General features: G+C 38.8%; 1 protein-coding gene across 3 annotated transcripts; it reads left to right on the forward strand.

The window, feature by feature from the left end:
- The first annotated feature begins 576 nt into the window (after positions 1–576).
- Positions 577–25575, forward strand: LOC144088286 (serine/threonine-protein kinase N1-like). 3 transcript variants are annotated; one of them, XM_077618613.1, is made up of 22 exons: positions 577–1033; positions 12776–13064; positions 13953–14098; positions 14198–14318; positions 15064–15209; positions 15288–15501; positions 15653–15847; positions 16208–16317; positions 16558–16701; positions 16811–16886; positions 18732–18864; positions 19609–19657; positions 20258–20343; positions 21333–21405; positions 21887–21978; positions 22081–22257; positions 22410–22472; positions 22551–22627; positions 23263–23405; positions 23622–23729; positions 24223–24303; positions 24624–25575. In XM_077618613.1, exons 1-22 carry the CDS (start codon positions 1007–1009, stop codon positions 24825–24827), a joined length of 2754 nt encoding a protein of 917 aa, XP_077474739.1. In that variant the 5' UTR covers positions 577–1006; the 3' UTR covers positions 24828–25575. The 3 variants fall into 3 exon arrangements, with proteins under 3 accessions (XP_077474739.1, XP_077474738.1, XP_077474740.1); XM_077618612.1 differs by having other exon boundaries at positions 578–1033; positions 12776–13076; XM_077618614.1 differs by lacking the exon at positions 577–1033 and adding an exon at positions 9907–10133 and having other exon boundaries at positions 12776–13076.
- Positions 25576–25885: the final 310 nt, after the last annotated feature.

A 25885-nucleotide genomic window follows, 5' to 3' on the forward strand; every position in this document is an offset into this window, starting at 1 on the left:
ATATTGCCCCTAGGTATGAGTGTGAGCGTGAATGGTTTTCCGTCTCCTTGTAACCTGCGATTGGCTGGCCACTGATTCAGGGTGTCCTCCGCCTTTGGCCAGGAGTCAGCTGGTGTAGGCTCCAGCACACCCTGCGACCCCAATGAGGATGAAGCGGTTCAGAAAATGAGGTGAGATGAGATGAATGCCTTCATTGTCATTATACAAGTACAATAAAGCTTCACCATAAAGTATAGATAAATAAAGTAGTCAACATAAGTAAGTAGTAACATAAATAACTAGTCAAGTACAAAAAGCAGCCTGTGGAGTTTTAGTGCAAGCACAAGATAAGAAATTAGTGTAGATTAAGTCCTCCTAGGTGCAGAACTCGAGTCTATCATTGTCATTGGCAGTGAAAGACTTGATGAATAAAAGAAATCTGTATCAAATACACACATTGCATAGTGAATTCTGACATCATTATTTAAACCCCCTCCTGTCATTGCCCGCATTAAGCATGCCCCACAATAGCGACTATATTTTGACAGCAACAACCGGAAGCCAAGATTCCCCACCGCCCTCTCAAAGTAACTTCACGCGTCTCCCTCCCTCAGCTTCCGACAGGCATTAAATGTTTGCCGGGCAAGCGTGCGCGGAAGCTGGCGACATGACCGCGTCTGTTGGAGTGCAGCGTTACGGTGTCTCCGTGGGGTGACCCCAAGCGTGCACCCCCGCAGAGGATGAATAGACAGCCATCCCTGCAGCCCTCGCTCACACCACTGCAGGACACGCTGCACTGCGCGATGCGGCTCGGGGTCCAGCCAGGAGGCGACGGTCTCCTATTTACTCCCCGATCGCAACATCTCCTGTCCGACTTCACCTTGACGCTTCGTCCGAGTACTTTCCTGGACTGTTGTTGACGACGGCGCCGTCAAGCGTTTGCTTGCTTTCCAGTCGCAAGTGGGAAGAACACCATGAACTGATCGTGAAAGCCAAGCAGGCGGTAATAGGAGTCACCTGGAAGCACATGATGGCCAATAATAACGAGCTGCAAGTAAGTTCAACATTTTATTTAAACCTGCTCTGACCCTTTGACCTTTTCCAGAACAACTTATCCTGCACGTTTTCATTTTTCCTACGCGATCTTTAGGATAAGACTGATTTGTCTGTTGAATGTTTGGAAAAGTTGGTTTAAATTGTTTGTTATTTTCATTGGAGTGCTTGCTTTTCACACTGGGAGCTCAATTGAGCTCAATTTTTCATCCATTGCAACAGGTTTTGTTGAGTTACCATTTGGCATTGTTTTCAAATCATAGTCCGCTGTGAGTGATAAAGGTCCAATCCTTTTGAAAGAAACATCTGCTACTGACAAATGAATTTTAAGTTTAGAGTAGAAGGATAAAATCTGGCTTAACTCTGCAGAGTTATGACACAAAATATATGCAAGCGTAGTCAAAATTATCGAAATATTGATTACATTTTGTATCTGGATACAATATCTGCACAGGTCGTCAGAGATTTGTTGTCATGGACAGAATGTCATTTTGCACAACTCTTCAATAATCACATTACTATTTTTTTTACTTTAATTTCAAGAACCAAAGTGTTCTTGTTCTCTATCATTGATCACCTTGAAATATTTGATAACATTTTTAAATGTTGGCTCTTAAATGCATTTAACAAGTTGAATTTTTTGTATTGTCAAGGTAGTAATCAAGACAATAGAAAAATAGAATAGCTACTAATTATCCTGGCAGAATTCAGGGGAGAATGAGTTATTTTTGAGAATGGGATGTTGTGGTTTAGCAATTGTAGAAAAAACTTTTTGATCAATATATATTTCAATATAACAAAACAGTCCAGATAAAAACAATGATCTCCTTTTCCACACAGTACCTTGAAATGCAAGTACATGATTGGTGATACCTGGGTTTGTCTTTGCCATACCTTATATTAGTGCATTCCAGCTCTCTACTCAACCCCATGATAATTTGTGGACTCAAGGCATGATACATGCCTAAACATTTTCTTTTACAGTTTCCCAATTGCATTCTTTTATTTAAAAAAAAGAAGAAAAAAACTCCACGTGAACAAGATTAATATATTATGATGAATGCAATCGTCACAACAAAAATCAGATAATGGGTTGAATATTGTCTATCTTGGCTGCACTGCAAAGGATGATTTTCTTTCTGCCCACTCTAATGCATTCAGCGCTACTGTCATGGTGACTGCAGAGCAGCAGGCGATGATCACTGAGCGATGGCAGATGGAGATACACTGATTGAGGTTGCTTAAACTGTCTCGCTTGAAGCCTCGTTCAATTTAAAAGCATCGTATCACATAGCCCGCCGTTCTATGATACTCTCTACTGAGCACTTGTATAAAGGTCATTTTATTTTGGACCTTGAAGTTAGAAAGAATTTGATTTTTTTTTTTAAATCATTCATTCCAATTTATTGATATAATGTCATGCTGTCTTACTATGTTTTGTGGACTATAAGCACGTTCACACTATTGTTTTCCCATTTTTGGTTTTACTTTAATGTGGAATGTTTACAAATCATTTTAATGATTTGATTCTAAATACATGTTTTTTTAACGTCCACAACTGCTGTGATTTTTATTTATTTTTTCTCCAGGCATGAATTAATGAGGGATTTTCTGACATCGGCAAATCACTGGGTTTCCACCCCAGCCGCTCACTATATAATGCCATCAAGGGCATGTGGTGGTAGCTTCCTCTTTCATAATGACGTGGGCATCAATCTATGCTTACAAGATACAAGAAAAATTTTTAATTCACATACTTTTTTTTTCTTTTTTAATATTTTTAATTCTTATGTTGTCATTTCAATTTAGAGATTGTGATTTTTTTTTTTCTGTCTTGGTACATAGAAAAGTCCAGTTGTGATCGATTCAATGCTTTTAGAATGAAATTACCTGGATGACTGACAATATTTTGCACAAAAGGAGCCTGGAAGGGTGAGGAATATACATGATTGACAGCATGCCCATAGAGCAGGGGTAGGGAACCTATGGCTCGGGAGCCACATGTGGCTCTTTTGATGGGTGCATCTGGCTCTTTGCTAACCTGTGAGCTAAAATATGGAAATCGCTGTTGACAGAACTGAGATATTACATTTAGAACTGCTTCAATCTTCATTTTTTGCAGTAGACTCTTCTGGAATGCACCCTCGTTGATTAGCAACAGCATAAGAATCTTTTGAAAAATATTCATTTTTTTCCACTTTAAAAGTAGTGAAATTCCCCCCAAAAAATGAAAAGGCACTCGTTTACATGTATGTATTTTGACTTTTAAATTCGTAGTATGGCTCACAAGGAATAACATTTAAAAATATGAATTATTTGTGGCTCTCTTCGTCAAAAAGGTTCCCGACCCCTGCCATAGAGCCTCTATTTCTGAGGTGCTCTAGATTATATACCTACCATTATTTGGTGGATTTTAAGTTTTTTTAATTAATCTTCTATATCAGCGATAGCAAACAAGTGAGAAATTTTAAACTGTGTGAGTCGAAGAGCCACACCACACAGTGACTTGCAGAGAGTATTGGCGGTCCCTTACGTCAGAAGCACCATTAAAAAAAATCCAATGTGCCAAATTAGTTTATAAATATAATGTATTATTTGTTTGTAATGGGCCCGGATGAATTAGAGTGTGTGTTAAGAGAATCGAGAGGTAAGCGACCTGTATGTAATCGAGAGGTAAGCGACCTGTATCCACAACAGCGGAATGACAAATTACAAGTCCGTAACTTACACTTATTTAGGTCTTTTGCCGATTAAACGTAGCTTATGGAGAAGCACCATCAATTTCGTCACACGCAGTTTCTGCGTGTGATGACAAGTAGGCTTTTTTGTGTTGTGGTAATGACGACATGGCCTATGTCCGATTATTATTATTATTATTAAAAATAAGAGAAACACGAAATGAGGTAAAGAGCCACAGTATATAGAATTTATGATAAGACGCAAAGAGCCCTTATTCATTTTGGCCAGGAGCTGCATGTGACTCAAGAGCTGCATGTTCGGCACCCCTGTTCTATATGGTGTGTTAGATTTACAAGACAAACATTTCGTTAGAATTTAAAGGATTTTTAAGAGAATATAAATCATTCTCTAAAGGGAGTGCAGCTCAAATATATCCTGCCATTTCTTTGCTTACAGCTTGTTTATGTTTTTGGCCTTCTTTTTTGAGGGCTTTAAATCAAGCCTCGTAGTGTGGACATGAGCATTGTGCTGAGCTGATAATGTAACATTCACTTTGGGGAAGCTACGCAGTCTGAAGCCTCACTCATGAATTCTTTATTCCTTTTGGGTTTTAAAGCGTACAAGCATGGGAAAGGCGCTACTGCCGCTGTTGCCGTCTGTTTCCTGGGTGGAGAGGGGCAGCCAAATTACTTCTGTATTGATCACCCGGCAGAATGGAGGCGGCTTCTTCCATTTTCTCTAATGGCCTTAGAAGGCTTTCGAGAGGGATCCTCAGTGAACTTCGCTGATTGACTCCCATGTGTTATAATCCACAGCGAAGACTTGAATCACACTCACAGATACATCTCCACTACTGCCAGAGAAAATTAATTAGAAGCTGAGCACTCCAGTGTGTTTTGTAACCCCTAGGCAAAGATTGCATCAAATCTACAAAGATGCCAAAACACTCATTTGAAATCCAAATGCCCAGATTTAAGACAATAACACAGAATACTTAATAATTTGCACAAAATCAGGAATGAGAAGCCACACAACTTAGGTTTTGTTTTACTCGTGAGGAGAACAGAGGGAGATGCGGACAGTTACAATCAATTCTGATAAGCTAACAAGTTACAGCCTCTCTAAACATTATAAAAACATCTTCATTATGTGGCTGGGGGTGAGGGTGAATGTGTGTCAGCATGTATTTTATCTTTAGCAGAATGCGCGTCAGCATGTATTTTATCTTTATTAAGCACGAGTACAACTGTTAAGAACAGAAACTTCAGACCCGCCTTGCACCACTAACATTCTAATGGTAAGCAGATGTACAAGAACAAATAACCGATAACTATATACAATTACTCAAACAATTTTTTAAGAGCAGATCTGGCTCCACATTTGTAATCCATATTTCATTTCTGTCCACTTTTTTGGCTCACCGACATGCTTTGACCGATTCACAACTTTCCCAAAAATTCATGTGATTCATGCTTCCTTTTAGTTGTCCAATAATGTTCATAGTTGTGTAAAAAAAAGAATACAAAAAGGCCCATTTATTCCAATGACAAAAACATAACATTTGGAATCTTTTAATGCTACCTGTCCTCCAGTTTTTGATGGACCAGATCATGACTGAAAATATACTGAAAGTAACTCATGGGAGAACATTTAACCACAAATTGCATTTTTTTATTCAGAATTATTTTTTCTAATCACAGGTTTTAATGAAACAGAAAAACGAATTGAACATTGTTTATTTGGTTCTCGGTTATGGTTCCTTGTTAGTAACATTTCACAATTTAGATTTACTATTTTGTATATATAACTAAACCAAACTAACTTTGATCACAGAACAATATATGCAGACTGGGAAAAGTTTTATTATTTGAGAGTCTAGTTCAGAAACAGAAGTGTTGCATGAAACAAGTTTAAAAAATGTGTTTAGATGGAGTTGGTCCTTCTCAGTAAACGGTCATTTTGACATGTCTATGTTTGCGGTTTGCAGACATCAACCTGTGATTTGAGTGGTTATGCGGAGGAAAGTAACCCGTGTTCAAAAAATGTCCCCTCCAGAAACTTTTTTTTTCTTCAAATCAAACACTAAATTATCAGTAGAAAATGCAATGTGGATCAAGTTGGAGACTTGGGTCACTTCTGTTAGATTTCCAGTCACTTCCTATTACTGTTTGAAGACGAAATTCACTCTTTGCCAATTTGTTTTGATGATTAAGAGTGACACTGATAGGTCTAAATAAATAAAAAAAATACTATATACATATGTAGGTGTGAGATCAACTATTGAGTTTACGTGACCTCTTCAGTATGTGCAGCAAGATTGCTGTGACCATCGTATGCAGTAGTAAGCAGTAGCCAGTGGCCTGTTTGTGGTTACACTTGATGCATTTGAGGTTACTTTTCTCATCACAGTCCTGAGGTCATGTGATAGTCTGTTTGTTTTGCCACAATACCGGTGTCGGGTTTAAGGGAAGCACGACCTAAGTCTCCATTTGCAACAGTAGCCTGTCTGTCCTGTCTGGACCCAAAACACTATGCCAGAGTGAGAGGAAAAACTGTATCATTCCCTGTTGGCAAGAGTCCAACACAGTTAGTAGTAGTGTAGCATAAATACGTACACACCCTTGTGTTTCCAAATGTAACCCAAACTACTACCATTGTTGCCATGTACTTTTTTAGTGACAGCAGCAGTCTGGTGCTATTGTGATTTTTCTGTTTAATCCACAACCAAACAAACAATGCATCGGAAACTATGAGAGTGGTAACAGAAGGAGGAAAAATGGCCTTCTATGAATAGGATACAGTTTCTGCCCAAGGGAAAGTCCAGACTGGGGGAAATTTTACAGGTTTGTGTTTAAGACCCACTTGATAGTATACATTCAGTTGTATTATGATTTATTCTGACTGAGTTTACTTGCAAGGGACCGTATCATTTAAATAGTTATTTTTAGCAGTCTACTGGATGTATACCTTTTGAGACTTTCGCATTTATAATTAAATGTCTCAAATTCCATGACTGTACAGCATAATGAAGCAGCAGTAATATTCATTTTTCACAATTTCCCATTATTTATATATATATATATATTATATATATAATATATATATTATATAATACGTATATATTATATATATATATATTACTGAGTAATTAATGTCACTAAAATCTGCCAATTTTTGTGAGGGTTTTTTTGCATGTTTTTCCTCTTCACATCTAACGTGCAGTCATAGTCGACAGAATCAGTTAAGAGGGATAATCATCTATATAACAAAATGGGCCTCTTATCTCCCCCCCCTCCCATCGTCAATAACCATTCTTAATCTGCTTCCCAGGTCCATTAGCGTCATGGCTGCCCTACCAGCATGGACTGTAATGCTTGTATACTAGGTTTCCCAAAGGTGAATTTGTAACACATTGCAATTGAAGTCAAGGATCTCTCTTAAAGTCTGATAAGCTGTATTTTGCGGAGTGATTACATAAAGTGAACAGATTTGGTGTTATGGCAAATCTTCCCATTGATTTAGGATGTATATAACATTCCAGTTTTGATGTAAATACAGAATTGCGATTGGCTGGCAAACAGTCCCAGCCCAGCACACATGACCTTTAAAAAGACGAGTGCTATAGAATACGCTGTCCTTATAAGAACAGTAGTTAACCTATTTTTGCACAATTTAACAATTTTGCTCAAAACCTTTATTGAAATACTAGTAAGTCTTGGTGTCCCAGAATGATTTGTATCCACTTTCTGCTTATGCGCCATGCCCTGCTACAGCCCATCTAGTTTTATGGTGTGCTTCTTCTTTCAAACTCCCCAATCATGAAAATATAAAGAACATTATTCCAGCTGGGACTTGCTCATTACATGTTTTAGTAAAGCTTTATTCAGTTTTACTGTTGTAGGTCAACAACTTAGCCTGCAGATTGTTGTGTGTGCAGAACATGCCCTTTGCAGAAAATGTCTTGAATTAAATATAGTCTGTTTTAGTCTGCACCTCCTGTAAGTGCAGTCTTTGTGGGTCACATGGGCTTCATGCAACTTGACCTCATTCTATTAGCTCGTTTCGATGGTATTGAGGATGATGAATGTCTAAGCATGTTGCCCCCCCCCCCCGCTATTAATTTTAATGAGATGGTCACAGTTAGATGTCCAATCGATTTCAACCGGGAGGGATGGCAGCAAGTTAACAAATAAACATATAATTATTTGCTGCCTCCCGTTACTTCAAATGGATTGGATGCCTAGCACCATTAATGACACCCAATGAGTTAAATGATTCTGCTTCAAATTCCTGGGTTTATTATTCTTATTCAAATAGCTACCACACCAGGTGTTTTATTTTTCATTGTCTTTATGAAATACAATTTTCATCAGATTTTTTTCTCCTCCCTTCCACGACATTCACCCTTTTTCTGTCTTGCCCGAAGTATTTTTGCACAACAAATGCATGAGAAAAAACAGGTTAATCAGTTAAACTCTGGAAATGTTTCTAGATAAGATTTTTTGCAAACATATTTAGTCCAAACAGAGACTGTTTGTTGCAGCCAGGTTCACAATGGTCAAAACCGGGAACACAAACATTAGCGTTTACTGAAGTCTTTTGAAAAGATCGACTAGTGCACAAAGATGCCATTCTTGATGCTGTGGAGCCTACGATCCACCCCAGCTGTGGAGTCTATGCATGCAAACACACACACACACACACACACACACACACATGCAGCTGTGCATCATTCATTCATTTGTCGCTTAAATTATTTCTTTTTTGTTGTTGTTTGTTTCTGGACTAGATGCTGGGGTACAAGCAGCAATGTTAAGTAAACACTGCAAGAAAAGATTGAGCAATAAATATTTTTACCGCCTTAATTTGAGGAATTCTAGGGATTACCAGGCGACGCATACAGTCCAAGGTACATTCTGTAAGCCTCAAACTCATAAAGTGAGAGTAAACGACACACAATTCCAGTCTGCTGAATGTTATTCCTCTACATTAACTGATTGTTTCCTTGAACCCAAAAGTAGTGAGGTTGACTTGGATCTCATAGATTTATTAGTTAACCCCATATGCACCCAGTATTCCTAACCGTGTCTCCTATTTATACTGCCAACTCAGAAATATGTTCATAGTAATAACTTTCCAAAAAGAAAATTCTTTCTTTTGGTCAAATCTGTTTGCTAGATTTCCCTTTTGGCAACAAATTTTGAATTATATTTTTAATCATCTGCAATTTAAAAAAAAGAAGTAATTATTATATTAAATTATGGCACAGGCCTAGTGCAAACTCCTGCAGGTTTCCATGTTACATTTTGGATATTTAATGCTAACACTATTCAAAATGAGACTACGTTTTTTAAAAAAGATTTTCACTATCGGAACGTATAAAGCTTCACGTATAGAATGGATCTATTATTGTATTGTACTGTGTCCTTATCATTTAGTATAAAAAACTAGCTAGCTTCAAGGTCCTGAATGGTCCTAAATGGATAAATTCTAAAAAAAAAAAATTAATAATGATTAATAATTTATAAAATAGATGTTGTGGACAGAACAGTACATTCAAGTGGATTTCCATCAAGCCATTGCAAGTTTACTCACACACTTACTCAAACTTAAACTAGCAAAATAAAGCAGCATCCTTCTGTAAAGAAACAAAAAAATCTCTTATAATTTTTGCGATAGAGAAACTTGACTGGCTTATGGCACAACTATTTTTTCCCCACTACTGATCTCTTTTGAAATGTCAAATCCTTTTTATGAGAAGGTCAGCAAAGGTCTTACCCTTTAAGTGTTTTCTCCATGCAGCACAGCTCTGCTCATATAAAATGACTTAAAAGTGTTTTCTGTGCATCTCACATATGATTATACCTGTTAGAACAAAAAATGAAATAAATAAAAAAGGACCAAATGTAACAATCATTTTTATTACGTTATACGTAGTTTTCAACGGATGCAATGAATGGCAGACAAGGTTGGGAATTGGTGGTTTTGATATGACCAGAATGTATCAAACAATGCAGTCTCTGCTTTGAGTCGCAACAGGAAGCTGGGTACACTGTGAGCTTGCACAACCACCAGTGTGTGTTCGCCTGCATATGTGTGTGCGCACGCACAAACTGTATGCCGCCTCCGTGAGCTGAACAGGAAGCAGGGAGGTCTACATGTTTCTCTCTCCTCCTCTCCACCCTGTTCACTTGTTTCAGATTTATCCAAGCTTTTGAGTCTAAATCCATCCTGGATTTTGAGGAGGCACGTATTAGTTGTTTGTTGCTACTGTGACTGCTGGGTAGGGAAGCAGTTGCCAAGGGGAAAGGGCGTAAAGCCAGAGGCCAAACATGGCCAGTGAGGATGCAATAGAGAGCTATATGAGGGATCAACCTGCGGATGACCCTGTCCACACAGAGCAGAGTGACACAGACAATTGGGTAGGCAACCTTTCAGCTCACAACATGGCCATCTTGTTGCCCCCGTTGACATGTTTTCTCTTTCCGGCTGCTTCCTCATTCACATTTTGGAAATTTGAATCATTTGTCATTCTTCTTTTGTTCTGGCTATCACTATGTTTTGGCCTTAGTCTGAGCGACACCTTGGACTTGGACGTCTTTGTTGTAAAACACCGAAGATGAAGTTGTATTGTGTTGAACAGAGTTGCGTCACAGCATACATTTTCCCTTCCTGTCTTTCATGGTTGTATCACAGCTGAGGTCCCTGATGGGGCTGGACGTGCTATCGCCTCAAACAACTCAATTCATTGGCTGCCACTGACGTCCAGTCCGTTTGAAGTAGAAAGCATGGCAGCAAAAGGCAGTCCTCCCAAGGACTAGTGACAGTCATTTACGAAAACAGCAAATCTGTGAAAGCATCATAATTATACTTCTATGTCAATTCATTTGTTAATGTTGACATAAAGTCCATATTAAATTTGATAATGGGATTTTCTTTCTGAAAAAGTTAACAATCATCCATCATTCAATATGTGCATTGTGAAAAACCCAAGGTTGATCCAGATTTCTATATGACGTTTAGAATTTTTTTTTTTTGTTAATGAAAAATGTTTTGGTCTCTTGTTGTATTTTATTACATTTATTTCTATATGACGTTTAGAATCTATTTTAAAATGACATGTTACTCATTTGTTAATGAAAAATGTTTTGGTCTCTTGTTGTATTTTATTACATTTAGTACCTTCTCAATGTGGTACACACCGATCTTATTTTATATGTCAAGATCCAAGATTATGGCCATTAGTTCAATCTTTTTCAATTAGTAATAGCTCAAACAAACTCCTGGTTGGCCTTCATACTATCGGGATCAAAACAAAGAGGAGATACAACACAAACTGTTGGATACTTTTTTTAAAACAACACTTGAACAAGGCCAGCTTGCAAGAAAACTGTAATCTGATGTGATATTTGAATATGAATTCAACCAATCTATCAGAATTGGTTTTCAAAACTCCCGGTCTTCAGCACATGGTCAACTGTTTCACCATCGAAAAGTGCTACTATGCTGCAGCTGGATTAGGGTTTTAACGATCTAGAGCTGCTGCCCCAGTCGGCTTGTAGCTGGATGCACATAGAGGCATAATACGTTGTAATCAGCTCTACTAAGCTGGATGGATGGCTGTTTCATTTTGTGAGTAGCCCTTAGTCCCCTACCATGCCTGACAGAGGGGGAGGAGATGTAAACCGGAATATGTGTATAATTTACAGGTGCTTGGATGCTTTTGATCAAGATTAAGGCCAGTAATTATGTAATGAAGTCTTTCAGTGCCACTGACTATAATGGATGTCAAATCAGTGTCTCTTCTTCCATTTACTATGAATTTACATTAGTTTGTCGCTAGTAGACGTCCATTCAAGTCATTCGCTCATTCAGTGTCCCAAATGGATTGGACGTCTGTTAACATCAATAGCAGCCAATAAGTTAATGTAAAGACTTTTCTAGTCAGTAAAACTGTGTTTTTATTGTTGTTTTTGTAGTTTTTTTGTGATGCACCAATATTAATAGCTGACTTCTACTGGCATGTTGAGTTTCATACCAAAACAAAGTGCCAGTTGCATACAATTTCCAACATAAATGATATTGACCAGATCAAATAAAAACTATTTTGTATACTATTTATTCCAAACAGTGAGTGTCAGTGCAGTATAAACATTGGATAAGACCACAGCCTTCTATCCATTGTTTTTTGGGGATGGGTCAGACAACAGGACGAAAAAGATAAATACAACACAGTAGAAACTGGGAGACCATGCCAACTCCGTAAGGGGAACTGAGATTCAAACATATGTCTACATGTATGTCGTCATAGTACAGAACGATGCAGACACCAGGGCTTCATGCTAGAGTTGCAATGTGATTGCTTGAGCCTTTGAGCCACCCAGTAGCAGATGAGACCCCGATTAAAATCTGTATATTCCTGCTGTTCTAATCTGCTGTAATCATGTTAGTGTTGATCATAGCAGCAGTGATGTTGGCACTCAGCTGTTTACGCACTTAAAGTATAAGCTAAATGGGCTCCATTTATATAGCATCCTTCTTCCTTCCAAGAGCTTTTAAAAATGTTGCCTCATAAACCATCTCTCATAAACAGATGTGAGTAGAGTTGCCAAAACCTCTGTTCAAGTAAGATTACAATAACTTTGGTATTTGTATATTAAGATGATACAGATGATTATGATTCTCATTAAAAACATTAATACACTAACTTTATTTGATTGTTTCGTACTACACTGTCCGAAAACAGTCAATGACATTGTTAGGACACGAAATGTCAAGAATGTGACAGTTTTATGACATTGTTATGAGAAGCATTCAAACATTGCTAATATACATTTTCTAAATGTTTTTTTAATCTAGATTTTCTAGCCACCCGTTTTAAACTACTTTTGTTATTACTGTTTTCTTGCAAAGTACTAAGATTTTTTTTTTTACTTTGCCGATGACAGAAATTGTACATGACTCAAGTAACATAAGAAGTCTCTTAAATGATTTGAATAAGAGGATGAGTAATCTGCTGGATATTTACTTCATTACTTATCTGTAACTTTCTCTCCTCCCTCAGAGTGATCCAGGCGGGCTGTCTGTCTTGCAGCAACTCGGCTTGGACCCGAACTCTGACCTCTCGGACTCCAGTGTGCAGCAACGACTGGATGAGCACCGCGAGAGGATCCGCAGAGAGATCCGCAAAGAGCTGAAGATCAAGGAGGGAGCTGAGAATTTGCGGAAGGCCACAACTGACAAGAGAAATGCCCAACAAGTGGGCTCGCAGCTCCGAAGTTCAAAACGCAAGCTGGAGTGTCTCCATGATCAACTGCAAGAGTTGGATGCACTCATTGTGGTCAAAGGACACGGTGAGAATAAAGGTACATTTTCTGCCTCGAAAAAAAAGAATTCTTCCCAATTCTTTCGTTGGTATTGCAAAATTACATAGACCATGCTATCTATGGTTATGTTAAGGAAAAAAAACATCTATTGTTCAAGACCCCATGTTCAGAAGTGGCCAAGTTCCTAAAGTCACTCATGAGGCCAAGCGCCTCTATAGAGCACATGACTATTTTTTGTCATCTAAAAAATTTCATCTCATCTCATTTTCTGAACCGCTTTATCCTCATTAGGGTCGCGGGGGGTGCTGGAGCCTATCCCAGCTGACTCTGGGCCAGAGGCGGGTGACACCCTGAATCGGTGGCCAGCCGATCGCAGGACACATGGAGATGGACAACCATGCACACTCACACCCATACCTAGGGGCAATTTAGAGTGATCAATCAGCCTAACATGCATGTTTTTGGAATGTGGGATGAAACTGGAGTACCCGGAGGAAACCCACACAGGCCCTGGAAGAACATTCAAACTCTACAAGGTGGACGTGACCTGGATTTGAACCCAGGACCCCAGAGCTGTGAGGCCGACGCGCTAACCACTCGCTCCACCGGGCCACTCGCATCTAAAAAAATATATAATACATTTAAAAAGGGTCTGCTCATGATCCCCAATAACCCTTTGAAATTGATACATAATAAATGGCAATATTAAAAAATATCATGATAAAAAGTCACATTTCCTTTTTATGCTATTTTTATGCGATACTATTGTTACCTTTTCATGTACCCGTTTTATTTTTAATAAATAAGACAATATTTACTATTAAATGGCAGCCCAGTGGGTGAGTTCTGGATTTGAGAGTTTGATCCTGAATAAATGTACGGTAGTGATAGTAATCCTTGACCTTGCACCTACAGATGCTGCAACATCACCAGGCTCGGTCAGTAGACCGTCTGCTTACCAACACCGTATTGCTGCGTTGGAGCGACAGCTAAACATAGAGTTAAAGGTCAAACAGGGTGCCGAAAATATGATTCCCATTTATGCCAATGGAGGTACCAAGGTAATGACCTGGCGCAACGACAGCTTACTCTTTTCTAGTACATGAATGATGCTAATTCTTCACTGCCACTCATCAAATTTTATTTTTGGTTGCTCGCAGGACAAAAAACTTCTCCAAACGGCTCAACAGATGCTGCAGGACAGCAAGACCAAGATCGATATCATCCGCATGCAGATCCGAAAGGCCATGCAGGCCACTGAGCAGTCAGAAGACAGCCAAAGTACTTATCAAGCTTTAGTTTGTCACCCACGCTTATCTTTTTTTTGGTCCCCTTTTAGCATTCACCCACCTGTCACACTGCATATTTTATGCCGAAAGCAATGGATCGATTCTTGCTTTAGAACCTCGCAGTGCCTGGTCAAACACACTCGTGCACACACACAATGTGCATTTACACACCATTATACACATTTTCCATTACAGCGCTTGAGCTCATGGTTAGAGTCTTATTGATGTTCCTGCATCCCCTTGATGTTGGCCAACAACTAAGAGCTAGGTCTCATTTAGCCAAGGTTAGAGACAAAGCCGGTTGTGTCAGAAAAGATGTAAACATTGTTTATCAATTATGAAAAATTGGTGCTCTCATCCTTGGTATTGCGTTTAGAAGGCTAAAAGCTGTAATCGTTCTGAGAGCGGCTCGAAAACAGTCAACTATGTTTTTTATTGTTGTTGTTTTGCTTCTGCTTCTAAAAGCACAACGTAACTTGAGAATAACTAACTAGGGAATTTGAGCAACGATTTAAATGGTAATTATCAATAACCTTCCGGGCGACGAAAAGACCGGCGACCAAACGACCGAGTACCGTAAAATAGAGTAGTCTCATTGCATCTCAAATGCATCATGTCTCATTTTGACCGAGTGAGAAGCATTTATTGGAAAGGCTTACAGGGGTTATATTCTGTTATGAGTTTTTGACTGCACTGCCTTTCATTGTGTAATATGTTAAAAATCTGTTGTGTCGTAGCCAAACCTGACTTGTGTGGGGTGGAGCTGCGTGTTGAGGAGCTGTGGCATCATTACCGTGTTGAGCATGCCATGGCGGAGGGAGCGAAAAATATGCTGCGACTACTTGGTGCGGGAAAAGTCCAAGACAAAAAGGCCATGGCGGAGGTGAGATAGATAATTTTTGTTTATAAAACAACACAGACAAGAAGCAAAACTGTAAAATATATCTTTGTGGACCTGTAGGCACAATGCGGTCTGAGTGAGTCATCCCAACGTCTGGACCTGCTCAAGTGCTCGCTGGAACAGCGGTTGCTGGAACTCCCAGAGGACCACCCTAAGGCCTGTCTTATCAAGGAGGAGCTGGTATTGGCTTCTTCCTCAGCTTTCAGCTCTCGTCATAGCACATCCTATGTCCACAACCAGTACAGCACCCTTTGTAAACCATCACCTCTCACAGGTAGACACCAAGGACCTGATTTGCAAAAGAATTGCTCTCACAAATAGATGTTACAATTTTCTAAAAACAGGGCCAAACTAGTGGAGGTGTATGCCTCAATGCATCCATGAGTTAGACTTGCCTACTCACCTCATGTTTCCTCTCTGACCAGGAACTCTTCAAGTTCATCTTCTGGGATGTGTAGGGTTACCAGAGGTGGTCCCAGGCAGGACCCGAGGCACACCCGTGGTTCTTCCCGCTTATTCTACGGGAGATGGACGCTCCTCCTTTAAACTGAGTGGCCTCTATAGCCGCAACACCAGCAGCATGAGCCTTAAGATCCCTGGCAAAAATGATGAACTGTCTCGTATGTTTTTTTTTTTTAAATTTAATTTAATTAGAGATGTTTAAAAGATTAAATGCAATTGCCTATTTCTTGCCAAATGAACTATAAGGGGTTTAAAAAAAATAAGACATTTTAAGTCTATTCATGTGAAAAGATATACAGTAATTAATAACATTTGAGGATTACAGAACATTTGCCCCAACTTCAAACTTTTACATCAGATGTTTTTTTTTTTTTTAAGCCAAGCAGAAACAATATATTTTTTGCCCAGTCCTAAAATCACCCAGTCAATTGTTTCAGTCTGGTTATTTATAACATTCATGAATAACTGCCCTTGTATAGATGAATAAAGCAATGCCTCTTTTTGTGGACATATTGCAGAGGAAGTAAGTGCAGTGCTGAAGTTGGAGAACACAGTGGTGGGTCAGACCGCCTGGAGAACATTTGGAGATCAGACGTGGGATCAAAGCTTCACTGTGGAGCTGGAGAGGGTCAGTATGGGTTGTGGCACTGCAGCCACTCCAAAATTGTTAAAACTGAGACAGTAGCCCTTTATGGGACGAGTGGCTATCTCTGATTACTCAAAAAAAAAAACTTTAGGTACCATTGACATTTTTAGCTACAGGGATTGACTTAGTCTGTGAACAACTAAGATACAACATATGAGCATTATGTATATCAAATGCTGCCTGTATTATATAGATACATCTTGTTGTTTTCTTTTCCATTAGTCGAGGGAGTTGGAGATTTCTGTGTACTGGCGAGATTATCGCTCCCTGTGCGCGCTGAAGTATTTGAAACTGGAAGAGTTTTTGGATAACCAAAGACACAGAGTCAAGTTTGATCTGGAACCACAGGGCCTGTTGCTGGCAGAGGTAACACACAAATAACATAATTGATTAATTTACTATTTTGTCAATGCGCTTTTGTGCTTGTTTTTCTAGTACTAAGCATTGGCTACTTGTCTTTTATCTTCTGTTTCAGGTAACCTTTTTCAACCCTGTAATAGAAAGAGGACGTAGGCTGCAGAGACAAAAGAAGGTCTTTTCTAAACAGCAAGGTATGCGTCACAACTCACACGCAAATGTTGGACCTGTGTCATATGAACAGATGTACTAGATTTATTCCAACATGGCACATAGTGGGTGACATGGCAGCCACATGGGGTGTAGCAGATGGTCTTGATAGCTTGGCAGTATCTTAGTAAGGTTAAAAAAATGCAGTGTCCCTTGCGTTTGCTGCCTGTATGATATGGTGTTAATTTACCATGGAAATCTGATGGTAGTACAGTAACGTTCTACAGACATATCATTACATAAAATGATTTCACAATCTATTCAAAGTAGGTACATCTATGCTTCCATACTACTCGACTCACATGTTCAGAAGAAAGATATAAACTCATGGATTCATTATTTATCCTGCTTTACCTCATTAGAGGCGCTGGTGTGAGTTTCCCTGTCAGCAACTTAACATGTTTTTATTTAAACCATACTGTAAAAATAATCATTTTAACCAGTGTATTCCAAACAGTATGGTGCAGCAAAACCACTGACCACAACATTTGATTTAACTGATTAAATAAAATGCAAGCGGAGTATCTCAGATTGTTTTGAACGGAGAGAATAGGTGAGCCTGATCAATTTTGGTTAGGACACATATTGATTAAAGTACTGTATTTTCCACACTAAAAGGCATTACTAATACTACTTACTACATTTCCCTCAAAAGCTGGCGCATTCCCTTTAGCACAGCTCCATCTAGTTAATGTATGACACAACTCCTTACCACTACTACTATTTCTCCTACTACAACTCTATCTAGTGGATGTTTAACACAATCCCCTACTACAACTACGACTACAATTACCAATACTACTGTTAGAATTATTATGAATATTCTATATGTGTTGTAAGCATTTTTCAATAAGTAATAAGGCTATAAACCAATTCATGGAACCATGGACACTTTTCCTCCACATCGTCTTCTCAAGGCCCCACAGCTCGAGGACACATTGTTTTCACACACGCTTTTCGGCAGAACACAACGGGACTGTTTTGACGGGACTCCAGCAGAAGATGGCGATAATCGCATTATTGTTTGAAAATACGGCTTTGCTTTGTTTACCTTGAAAGCATTCCTCACACTGTTGTTTTTCTAACCAGCGAGGGTGTTATTGTACTGATTACATAACCATGTTTTTCGAGTGTCGCGATTAAATACAATGATTCAGTTACTGCAATTCAGAATGCACTGGGGACTAAGACGACGTCACAGCGCATTTTCCTTGCAAGTTGTAGGCAGAGTTTGTTGAAAGATGTTTTTCCTTTTTTAATTAAATATTACTAATAATGATTTAAAAGGTTTGAATCATTATTCTAACACTACTAATACTACTACCAGTGCCACCACTACTACTGTGTTTTATCCAGAGCACCTTATATATTAAACAATTTTTAAGATATGCCATTCTTTGAAGGTGTGCCTTATACTGCGTCGCACCTTATAGTGTGAAAAAGAGGGTAGTAGTTCTTTGAAATAGCCTTTTAATGCATTGCATCAAATATCAATTATGTATCAATATCATCTTTATTTGAATATAATGATTTCTCATGAACATGAATGAATGCTTATGACAATTGATCAAGTGTCCTAAACCAAACCTTAACTCCAACCCAAAGACATTTGAGAATATGTAACCGCTTTTTGAACTATTCTTCTCGTTGCTAAATAAATACTGTGCGTGATGCAATCCGAAAGCAAACACACCTAAAGTTGCGACCAGTTACTGGCAAGGATGCTGCAGTTGCTTGGTTACTTAAAATCTTGGTTTATTATCGTGTACATCTTTGATGCACTGTTAAAAGTAGACTTCAGATCTCTGATTGTACATTGTTGGTCCCAGGTAAAGCATTTCTGCGTGCCCGGCAGATGAATGTGGATATCAGTACATGGGTTCGACTATTGCGGAATGCCATCCCAAGTGGAAGCAATTCACCGGCTTTCACACCTGGTTTCTCAAGCAACACAGGCACCGGGTATGTCCATCTTCCCAGACCAATGAGAAGTGTTCAAAATGTTTTTGCATTCTTTGCTATGTTGATTTGAGTGGTGATCAACATTATAGGGAAGTCTGATCTTCGAAAGCAATAGTCCATTACAAGTGTCGTGCTGTCCGACATATGATATTTTACGGCTGTTAAGTCATTTGCTGCCATTGACAGCGTCAGACGCCTATTCCGTTTTGACTGGGACGGCTAACAGCGAATATTATTATATTTTTAGATTTTACAGAATTAGTTTTTAACTAAAACACAGTAAAAAATGATTAAAAAATTACAATTATTGATTTAAAAGGAGGAAAATCAGGAAATTAAATACATCTATACTCTTCATTTTAATTTGATCCTAAAACAGAAATTCGGCACTCATGATTTACTTTCCCAGGCTACACAAAATGATGCGGCGGGCCAGATTTGGCCCCCGGGCCGCCACTTTGACACGTGTTTTAGATACACATTTACTGCCCTTGACGATAGATATAAGATCCATTTGAACTGTGATACCTGGTATTGAGTGATCATGTTTCACCGCTGTTGACGTTGATAGACGTCAAATACAATTTGAGTGGGGTACTGGCAGCAATCCCCAGTCAAATTGGATTGATATCTTGCACTGTCGATGGCTGCTGAATTCGCTGTTTACGCAAAAAAAATATTACCCAGAGTAGAATTTCTTTGTTGATGTTTTTAAATTTTCATCTCTTCCTGTTGTGTTTGCAGAGAAATCTCAGTCGAAAAACTAACTCTGGACCCAGAATCAAAAGCTGAGGTCAGTGACTTTACCGCTGCAGTGAGTGAGCACGGGTCAAAGGGAAAGTTACCCGTCTCCCTCATCTTTTCTTGGATTGAAAACATTTGGCTTGGGAACAGAAATGATATAACATTTTGGTCCACGTAAAGTAATTGAATTAAAAAATGGGCCACCGATTCAGATGTGCACAGCAAATGTCGGGTTGGAAATGGTGTGAAGCAGATGGCACCTTCATCAAGGGTGAAGCATTAAGAGATTAATTCCAGTGACTTTTTGAGAACTTATTAGTGTTGGGAAGGACGAGAGCAGACAGTGTGAGCAGAAGTGCTAACATTCATTTGTTGCCATTTTAAATAATTTCCTTTCATTTTTGCAGTACATGTACAAACGTTAAGGCAAATGACAGATGCCATGACAATTTTTAATTCTAGTGCTCTATATATCATGGCAGTTGAGATAGGTGTGGGGAGGGGGTTTACCGGTCATTCTTTTTCCAAAGATATTGATGGTCTTATTATGAATGGTAGTCCTGTCTGTTTACTCATTTACTTTTATTGTCCTAACATTGGCTCTTCTTTTCTCCCCCATACTTGGGTTTGTGGTACTCCACTGGAACAGACGGTGGTAATCGAGGCCCCTTCTATGCCGGATGTTCCTGTTCCTGACCCCCCATCCAGATCACATTCAAGGGACTCGTTGTGCAGGTGCCGAAACCACACGTACTGTATGACTACACATGAATCCTGTAAGCAATCTGGCCAACACAGGATGTTAACAGAATCTCCCTCGAGCCCGCAATATGTTTCTGGGTTCAGCTATTTTTTAATTGCCATTGCCACGGGTAGATATCAAATCAATTTGGAATGGGATGGCTAGCAATAAGCGATCATGTTTCATTGCCATTGATGGCGATAGATGTCTATTCCATTTTGATCAAGACTGACAGAGATAAAATCACAGCCCTTAAGTTAATTTAAGACGTGTCATCATACTGTGAGTAATCCAAGTTAGGCAGCATTGATTTAATGAGTTTTATAACTGTTGTAATTGTTTTCTTGAATGTGCCTTTAAAACGCTTGAGAAAAAAAATCGACTTCTCCACAACAATAGATAATAATGTTGTTGGCCAGGGTGTTAAATTCATTTTGTAATTATTTTACAGATTTTATTGCACATGTTCTCATCTCAGTTTATTTTCTGAATCGCTTAATCCTCATTAGGGTCACGGGGGATGCTGGAGCCTATCCCAGCTGACTCCGGGCCAGAGGCAGGGGACACCCTGAATCGGTGGGAAGGAGACGGACAACCATGCACACTCACACTCATACCTAGGGGCAATGGAGAGTGTCCAATCAGCCTACCATGCATGTTTTTGGAATGTGGGAGGAAACCGGAGTACCTGGAGGAAACCCACGCAGGCCTTGGGAGAACATGCAAACTCCTCACAGGTGGACCGATTTAGATTTGAACCCAGGACCCCAGGGCTGTGAGGCCGACATGCTAACCACTCGCTCCACCGGGGCGCCTAGTGCACATATTTAAAAAATAATTAAATTTGGCTATACCAGTCAGAGGCCATATAGGCCCTTCCTATAAAGTGTTGTCCTTAATGTATTTCTTGATTTTATGACAGAAAACGTGTAATCCTGTATTTTGCAAGCACTGCATTTAATCTGTCACTTATATTACTCAGACCAAGCAGAGGCCCCGTTTGCCTGCAGGATTTCAAGATGATGGCCGTTCTCGGCAGGGGGCACTTTGGCAAGGTATTAACATTCCATTAATCATTTTACAATTGATACCTTTGATCTGTTTTTCTAAAACTTTTTTCTTCATAATTTTGCCATTTCTGATGATAGTGAAAGGCTTCACATTCAAATAGTGGATTCAAAATTGCTGTACACAGAAATATGGAATTTACCTACGTTTTAGAAAATCTGTCGTAAGAATATAAATAAAATGTTATTACAGTAATGCACACCTGCTGTATGTGCTGCCCCGTTGTGGTCACATATGATATTAAACCATGAAAGACTTAAATTCTACGTGAGTAGTCATTTTTACCTCAAAATCATAACTTTAGAGCGTATTGGTTTTGGATTATTTAAAGAGGCACTGAAATTGTATTGTTATCTTGCAAATGTGGTTACAATCAAATAGAAAAGAACACAGACACTTCCTATCTTATGCATGACTTTAGGGACTTCATAGAAATTCTGTAATGAAAGTTTCTCTTTGATTCTCCAGGTGTTGTTGTCGGAATACAAGCGAACGGGCAGTCTGTACGCCATCAAAGCGCTGAAGAAAGGAGACATAGTCACAAGGGATGAAGTGGAAAGGTAATCAAAACACGGACCTTTCAACTAATAATGATCTCTTCACTTTAATGTAATAACTGTCTCATGTTCAATCTCACCTCTGTACCCACTGTCCTACTTCAGTCTGATGTGCGAGAAGCGAATCTTTGAGACCGTCAACAGCTCTCATCACCCGTTCCTGGTCAACCTGTTTGCATGTTTCCAGACACCAGAACATGTGTGTTTTGTCATGGAGTACTCAGCAGGGGGAGACCTCATGATGCACATCCATGCAGATGTCTTTTCAGAGCCACGTGCTGTGTGAGTTGTGGCCCGAGAAAATGCAGCTAAATAACAGAGAACAAATGCAGTATATAAAATGATAGCAATGCATAGGATTTGGATTTTAACACTCTGTGGAGATAATAAATGTTTTAAAATGTGATATTGTGTTGTTGCCCGCCATGTGGCAGGTTCTATTCGGCGTGCGTGGTCTTGGGTCTGCAATTCCTTCATGACCATAAAATTGTTTATCGGTGAGTCTTGAGCTTCAAGAAAAGAAAAGATGACTTTTATTCATTTCTCCTGCAATAACTATATTTTTCTTTTTCCAGAGATCTGAAGTTGGATAACCTGCTGCTTGATTTAAATGGTTTTGTAAAAATAGCAGACTTTGGTCTTTGTAAAGAAGGTAAATCCTTACATCATCTCTTACATTACATACCTTAAGTATAAGGGCTGCGCAATACAGTCTAAAAACAAAATCTCGGCTTTTATTTCACCAAAAAATTGAATGACAAAGCCAGTCCTCAAAGTTCAAATGATTTAGATGTCTATCCTTGTCAATAGTAGGCAATGAGTTAAATAGTATGAAAAAAAAAGATCAATTATAACTGTTTTTCTACTTTTATTTTAAATTACTAGATTTTTGATTGTTTATTAAGTTATAGCTTTATTCAGAGAAAATATATACTAAACTAATGATCACTAAGAATATTTTATGACCCAAAAAATGATGTGCACCTGTGATTTTGATTGAATGATTTTTATTTTTTAAGTAGCTAAAAATGTCACTTGCCCTCTAAAGGGTTAAAAAAATGTTAGATGTTCAACAAATAAGTGCAATCTTTTTTCCTCCCTCTATATTAGCCCCCAAATACAAAGTAACAACTTCACAAAGAAACAAACTCTTTTGGAATTATGCATCTAATAACTGGTTGCTATTTTTTCAATCTTCCAAAGTACAATAAATAAAAACTCAAATTCATTCATTGCCCAAGCCTAATATTTTTCTCTTAACCCTGACCTGTTTTTTCTCACACTAAGGCATGGGCTATGGGGACAGAACCAGTACATTTTGTGGGACCCCTGAGTTTTTGGCACCAGAAGTGCTGACAGACACATCATACACAAGAGCAGTCGACTGGTGGGGTTTGGGGGTGCTCGTGTATGAGATGTTGGTCGGAGAGGTGAGAAGCAGCTTTTAAAATCTATTTCTCATTGACATATTTGGGGTTCAAAAGTTGAATATTCATTTAACCACTCAAAACCCGTGACAGATTTAGAAGAATTGTCAATTCAGCCCCTTTCCGGATTTATTCTAATCTTGTCTGTTGCACTGTGCTGGGAATTTGCTTATTTAACAAGTTTGTATATAACATAATACACACATTCATTTTTTTCAGTCTCCTTTCCCTGGTGATGATGAAGAAGAGGTTTTTGACAGCATAGTGAATGACGAAGTTCGCTACCCGCGATTCCTCTCAACCGAGGCCATCGGTATTATGAGACGGGTGAGATTTTGTGTTTTGTTGGAGAATTCAAACTATGCCTGAGCGATACATTGATTCTATGCATTCATTTGAGATTTTTTTTTCCATAAAGACATCTAGCAACGAGTTTGTTCCATGATAAAGAATTTGTTTCTTTGAGAAGTTATTACATTGTATTTCGGGGCTGAGACCACAAATTGTTTTTTTAGCCATATTCGTTTTATTCATCCAGTATCAGGTTTGCCTTATCCAGATAGAGTAGAGCCATAATTATACAACCGCTGCATCACAAATTCTTTTATTAAGAAGATAATGGTCACTCTAGATTGCCATTCTCAGAAGTTGTCTTATAACAGTGTATTATTATTGTATTGCATAAAATAATTGTTAATCACTTTGATCCAATTCAATTATTTTTCTAATGTTAAAAAATGCTACTTAAAAGCAAGTTTAGAGATTGTGTTAAATTATGTGGTTTGATTAACCTTATCTGCATTGTCTGCTTTGTAATAAGTTGTTGAGAAGAAATCCTGAGAGGCGACTGGGCTCTGGAGAAAAAGATGCTGAGGATGTCAAAAAACAACCTTTCTTCAAAGTGAGTTGGAACAAAAGGCCAAAACAACAGTGTAATTGTTGTGTGCGACGATTTAACCAACTCGTGCTATTCTTATAATAGTTCATCACCAGATACGATTGCCCGCATGTAGTCTATGTATTCTATTCTATGTTCTACCTTACCCCCTGAGACAAGCCCTCCCCCGCTTGATTTAAAAAAAAACGTACACAATATTTTGACCAAAAGTAAGTATTTCTGACCAAAACCTCCTGCTAAATCCCCTTGACACCTTGGATTACAAGGTTTGCATCTTTGCCTATTCACCTCATTTGTACTTTTTCATATAATCTATGCTTTAGGATCTGGATTGGGAGGCTCTCCTCCATCGAAAAGTGTCACCTCCTTTTGTTCCGAGCATCACAGGAAAAGAAGACGTCAGCAACTTCGATGTGGAGTTCACAGCTGAGGCACCGACCCTCACGCCGCCCCGCGAGCGACGCACCCTCTCCCGCAAAGAACAGGACTATTTCAAAGATTTTGACTATGTGTCTGACCTGTGCTAATGTCGAATAAGTGTTGTACATGCCCACTGCCAGCCTCATACTCTTAGACAGAGAGAGGGATCAGATGGCGGATTGCTGGAACTGAACAGGATAGACAAATAGCCCAAATGTGATCGCGTGTCTCGCACATCTGCAATGTCCCCGGCCTGATGACCTTTTTAGACAATCTGCAAGGGCTTTTAGAGAAAGTTGTGATGATAACCGAAGATAATCCAGATTATGTAGCAACTGATTTGATTTGTCCTGTTGTGTGTACTGTCTGGACTCAACCGCAAACAAAATGTGCTCAACGAGCCCAAAAGTATCCGTAAGAAGCTGGTTTATTGTTACTTAAAGTTTTTGTCTCCTTTATTGTCATTTAGTTTCAGGTGTGTCCTGGTCAGTCATGGATGTAGGTCGTCAATCTTGTCACTCACAACTTCAAAAGGAACACTGGAGTGGGGGGCATAAAAAAATTCTGCTTATCGTTAGTTCAATTTTGTTTGCTTTTCCATTGATTGTAGCAGAGAGCCAACACATGATGTTCTTTAAATAAAAGAAAACAATCTTGTAAATGCTTTCACTGCTATTCTGCTGTGAAATAACTCTTGCGGAAATTGAGTCTAGGAGAATGGGTTGAAAAAAATGCCTACCAATTATAAATACTACCTTTTTGGTTCACTCTTTTGTGAACAATGCAGTAATGAACATTATTTTGGTGGTTTCCTCCGGTTAAGTGTGTTTTAGTAAAATTTGAATTTAACATGAAGTTCCTTTCAAGGTGGATTCTTTTAATTTGTGATACTTTTTTATGTAATGAAATCATTTGAATTGAACTATATATAACAGAAGTAGTAATGCTTCTCATTTTTCATTTCATACTTAATTAGGAATTCAAAATATCTGTATAGTCTGGCAGTCTAGCAATAACCAAACTCACCCTCTATCAAATTCCCCTCACAGATATTTCCCACAAGTCGCACCTCAGCTGCAAAGATGCATTGAAGACGCCTGCAGGTGAGTGTTCTCACTAGTGCAGGATTTGGAGAGTTTGTGTGAGTGCGTGGTTGTGTGTTTAG

Source organism: Stigmatopora argus, chromosome 14 (assembly GCF_051989625.1).
Source record: "Stigmatopora argus isolate UIUO_Sarg chromosome 14, RoL_Sarg_1.0, whole genome shotgun sequence".
Classification (NCBI taxonomy): Eukaryota; Metazoa; Chordata; class Actinopteri; order Syngnathiformes; family Syngnathidae; genus Stigmatopora; species Stigmatopora argus.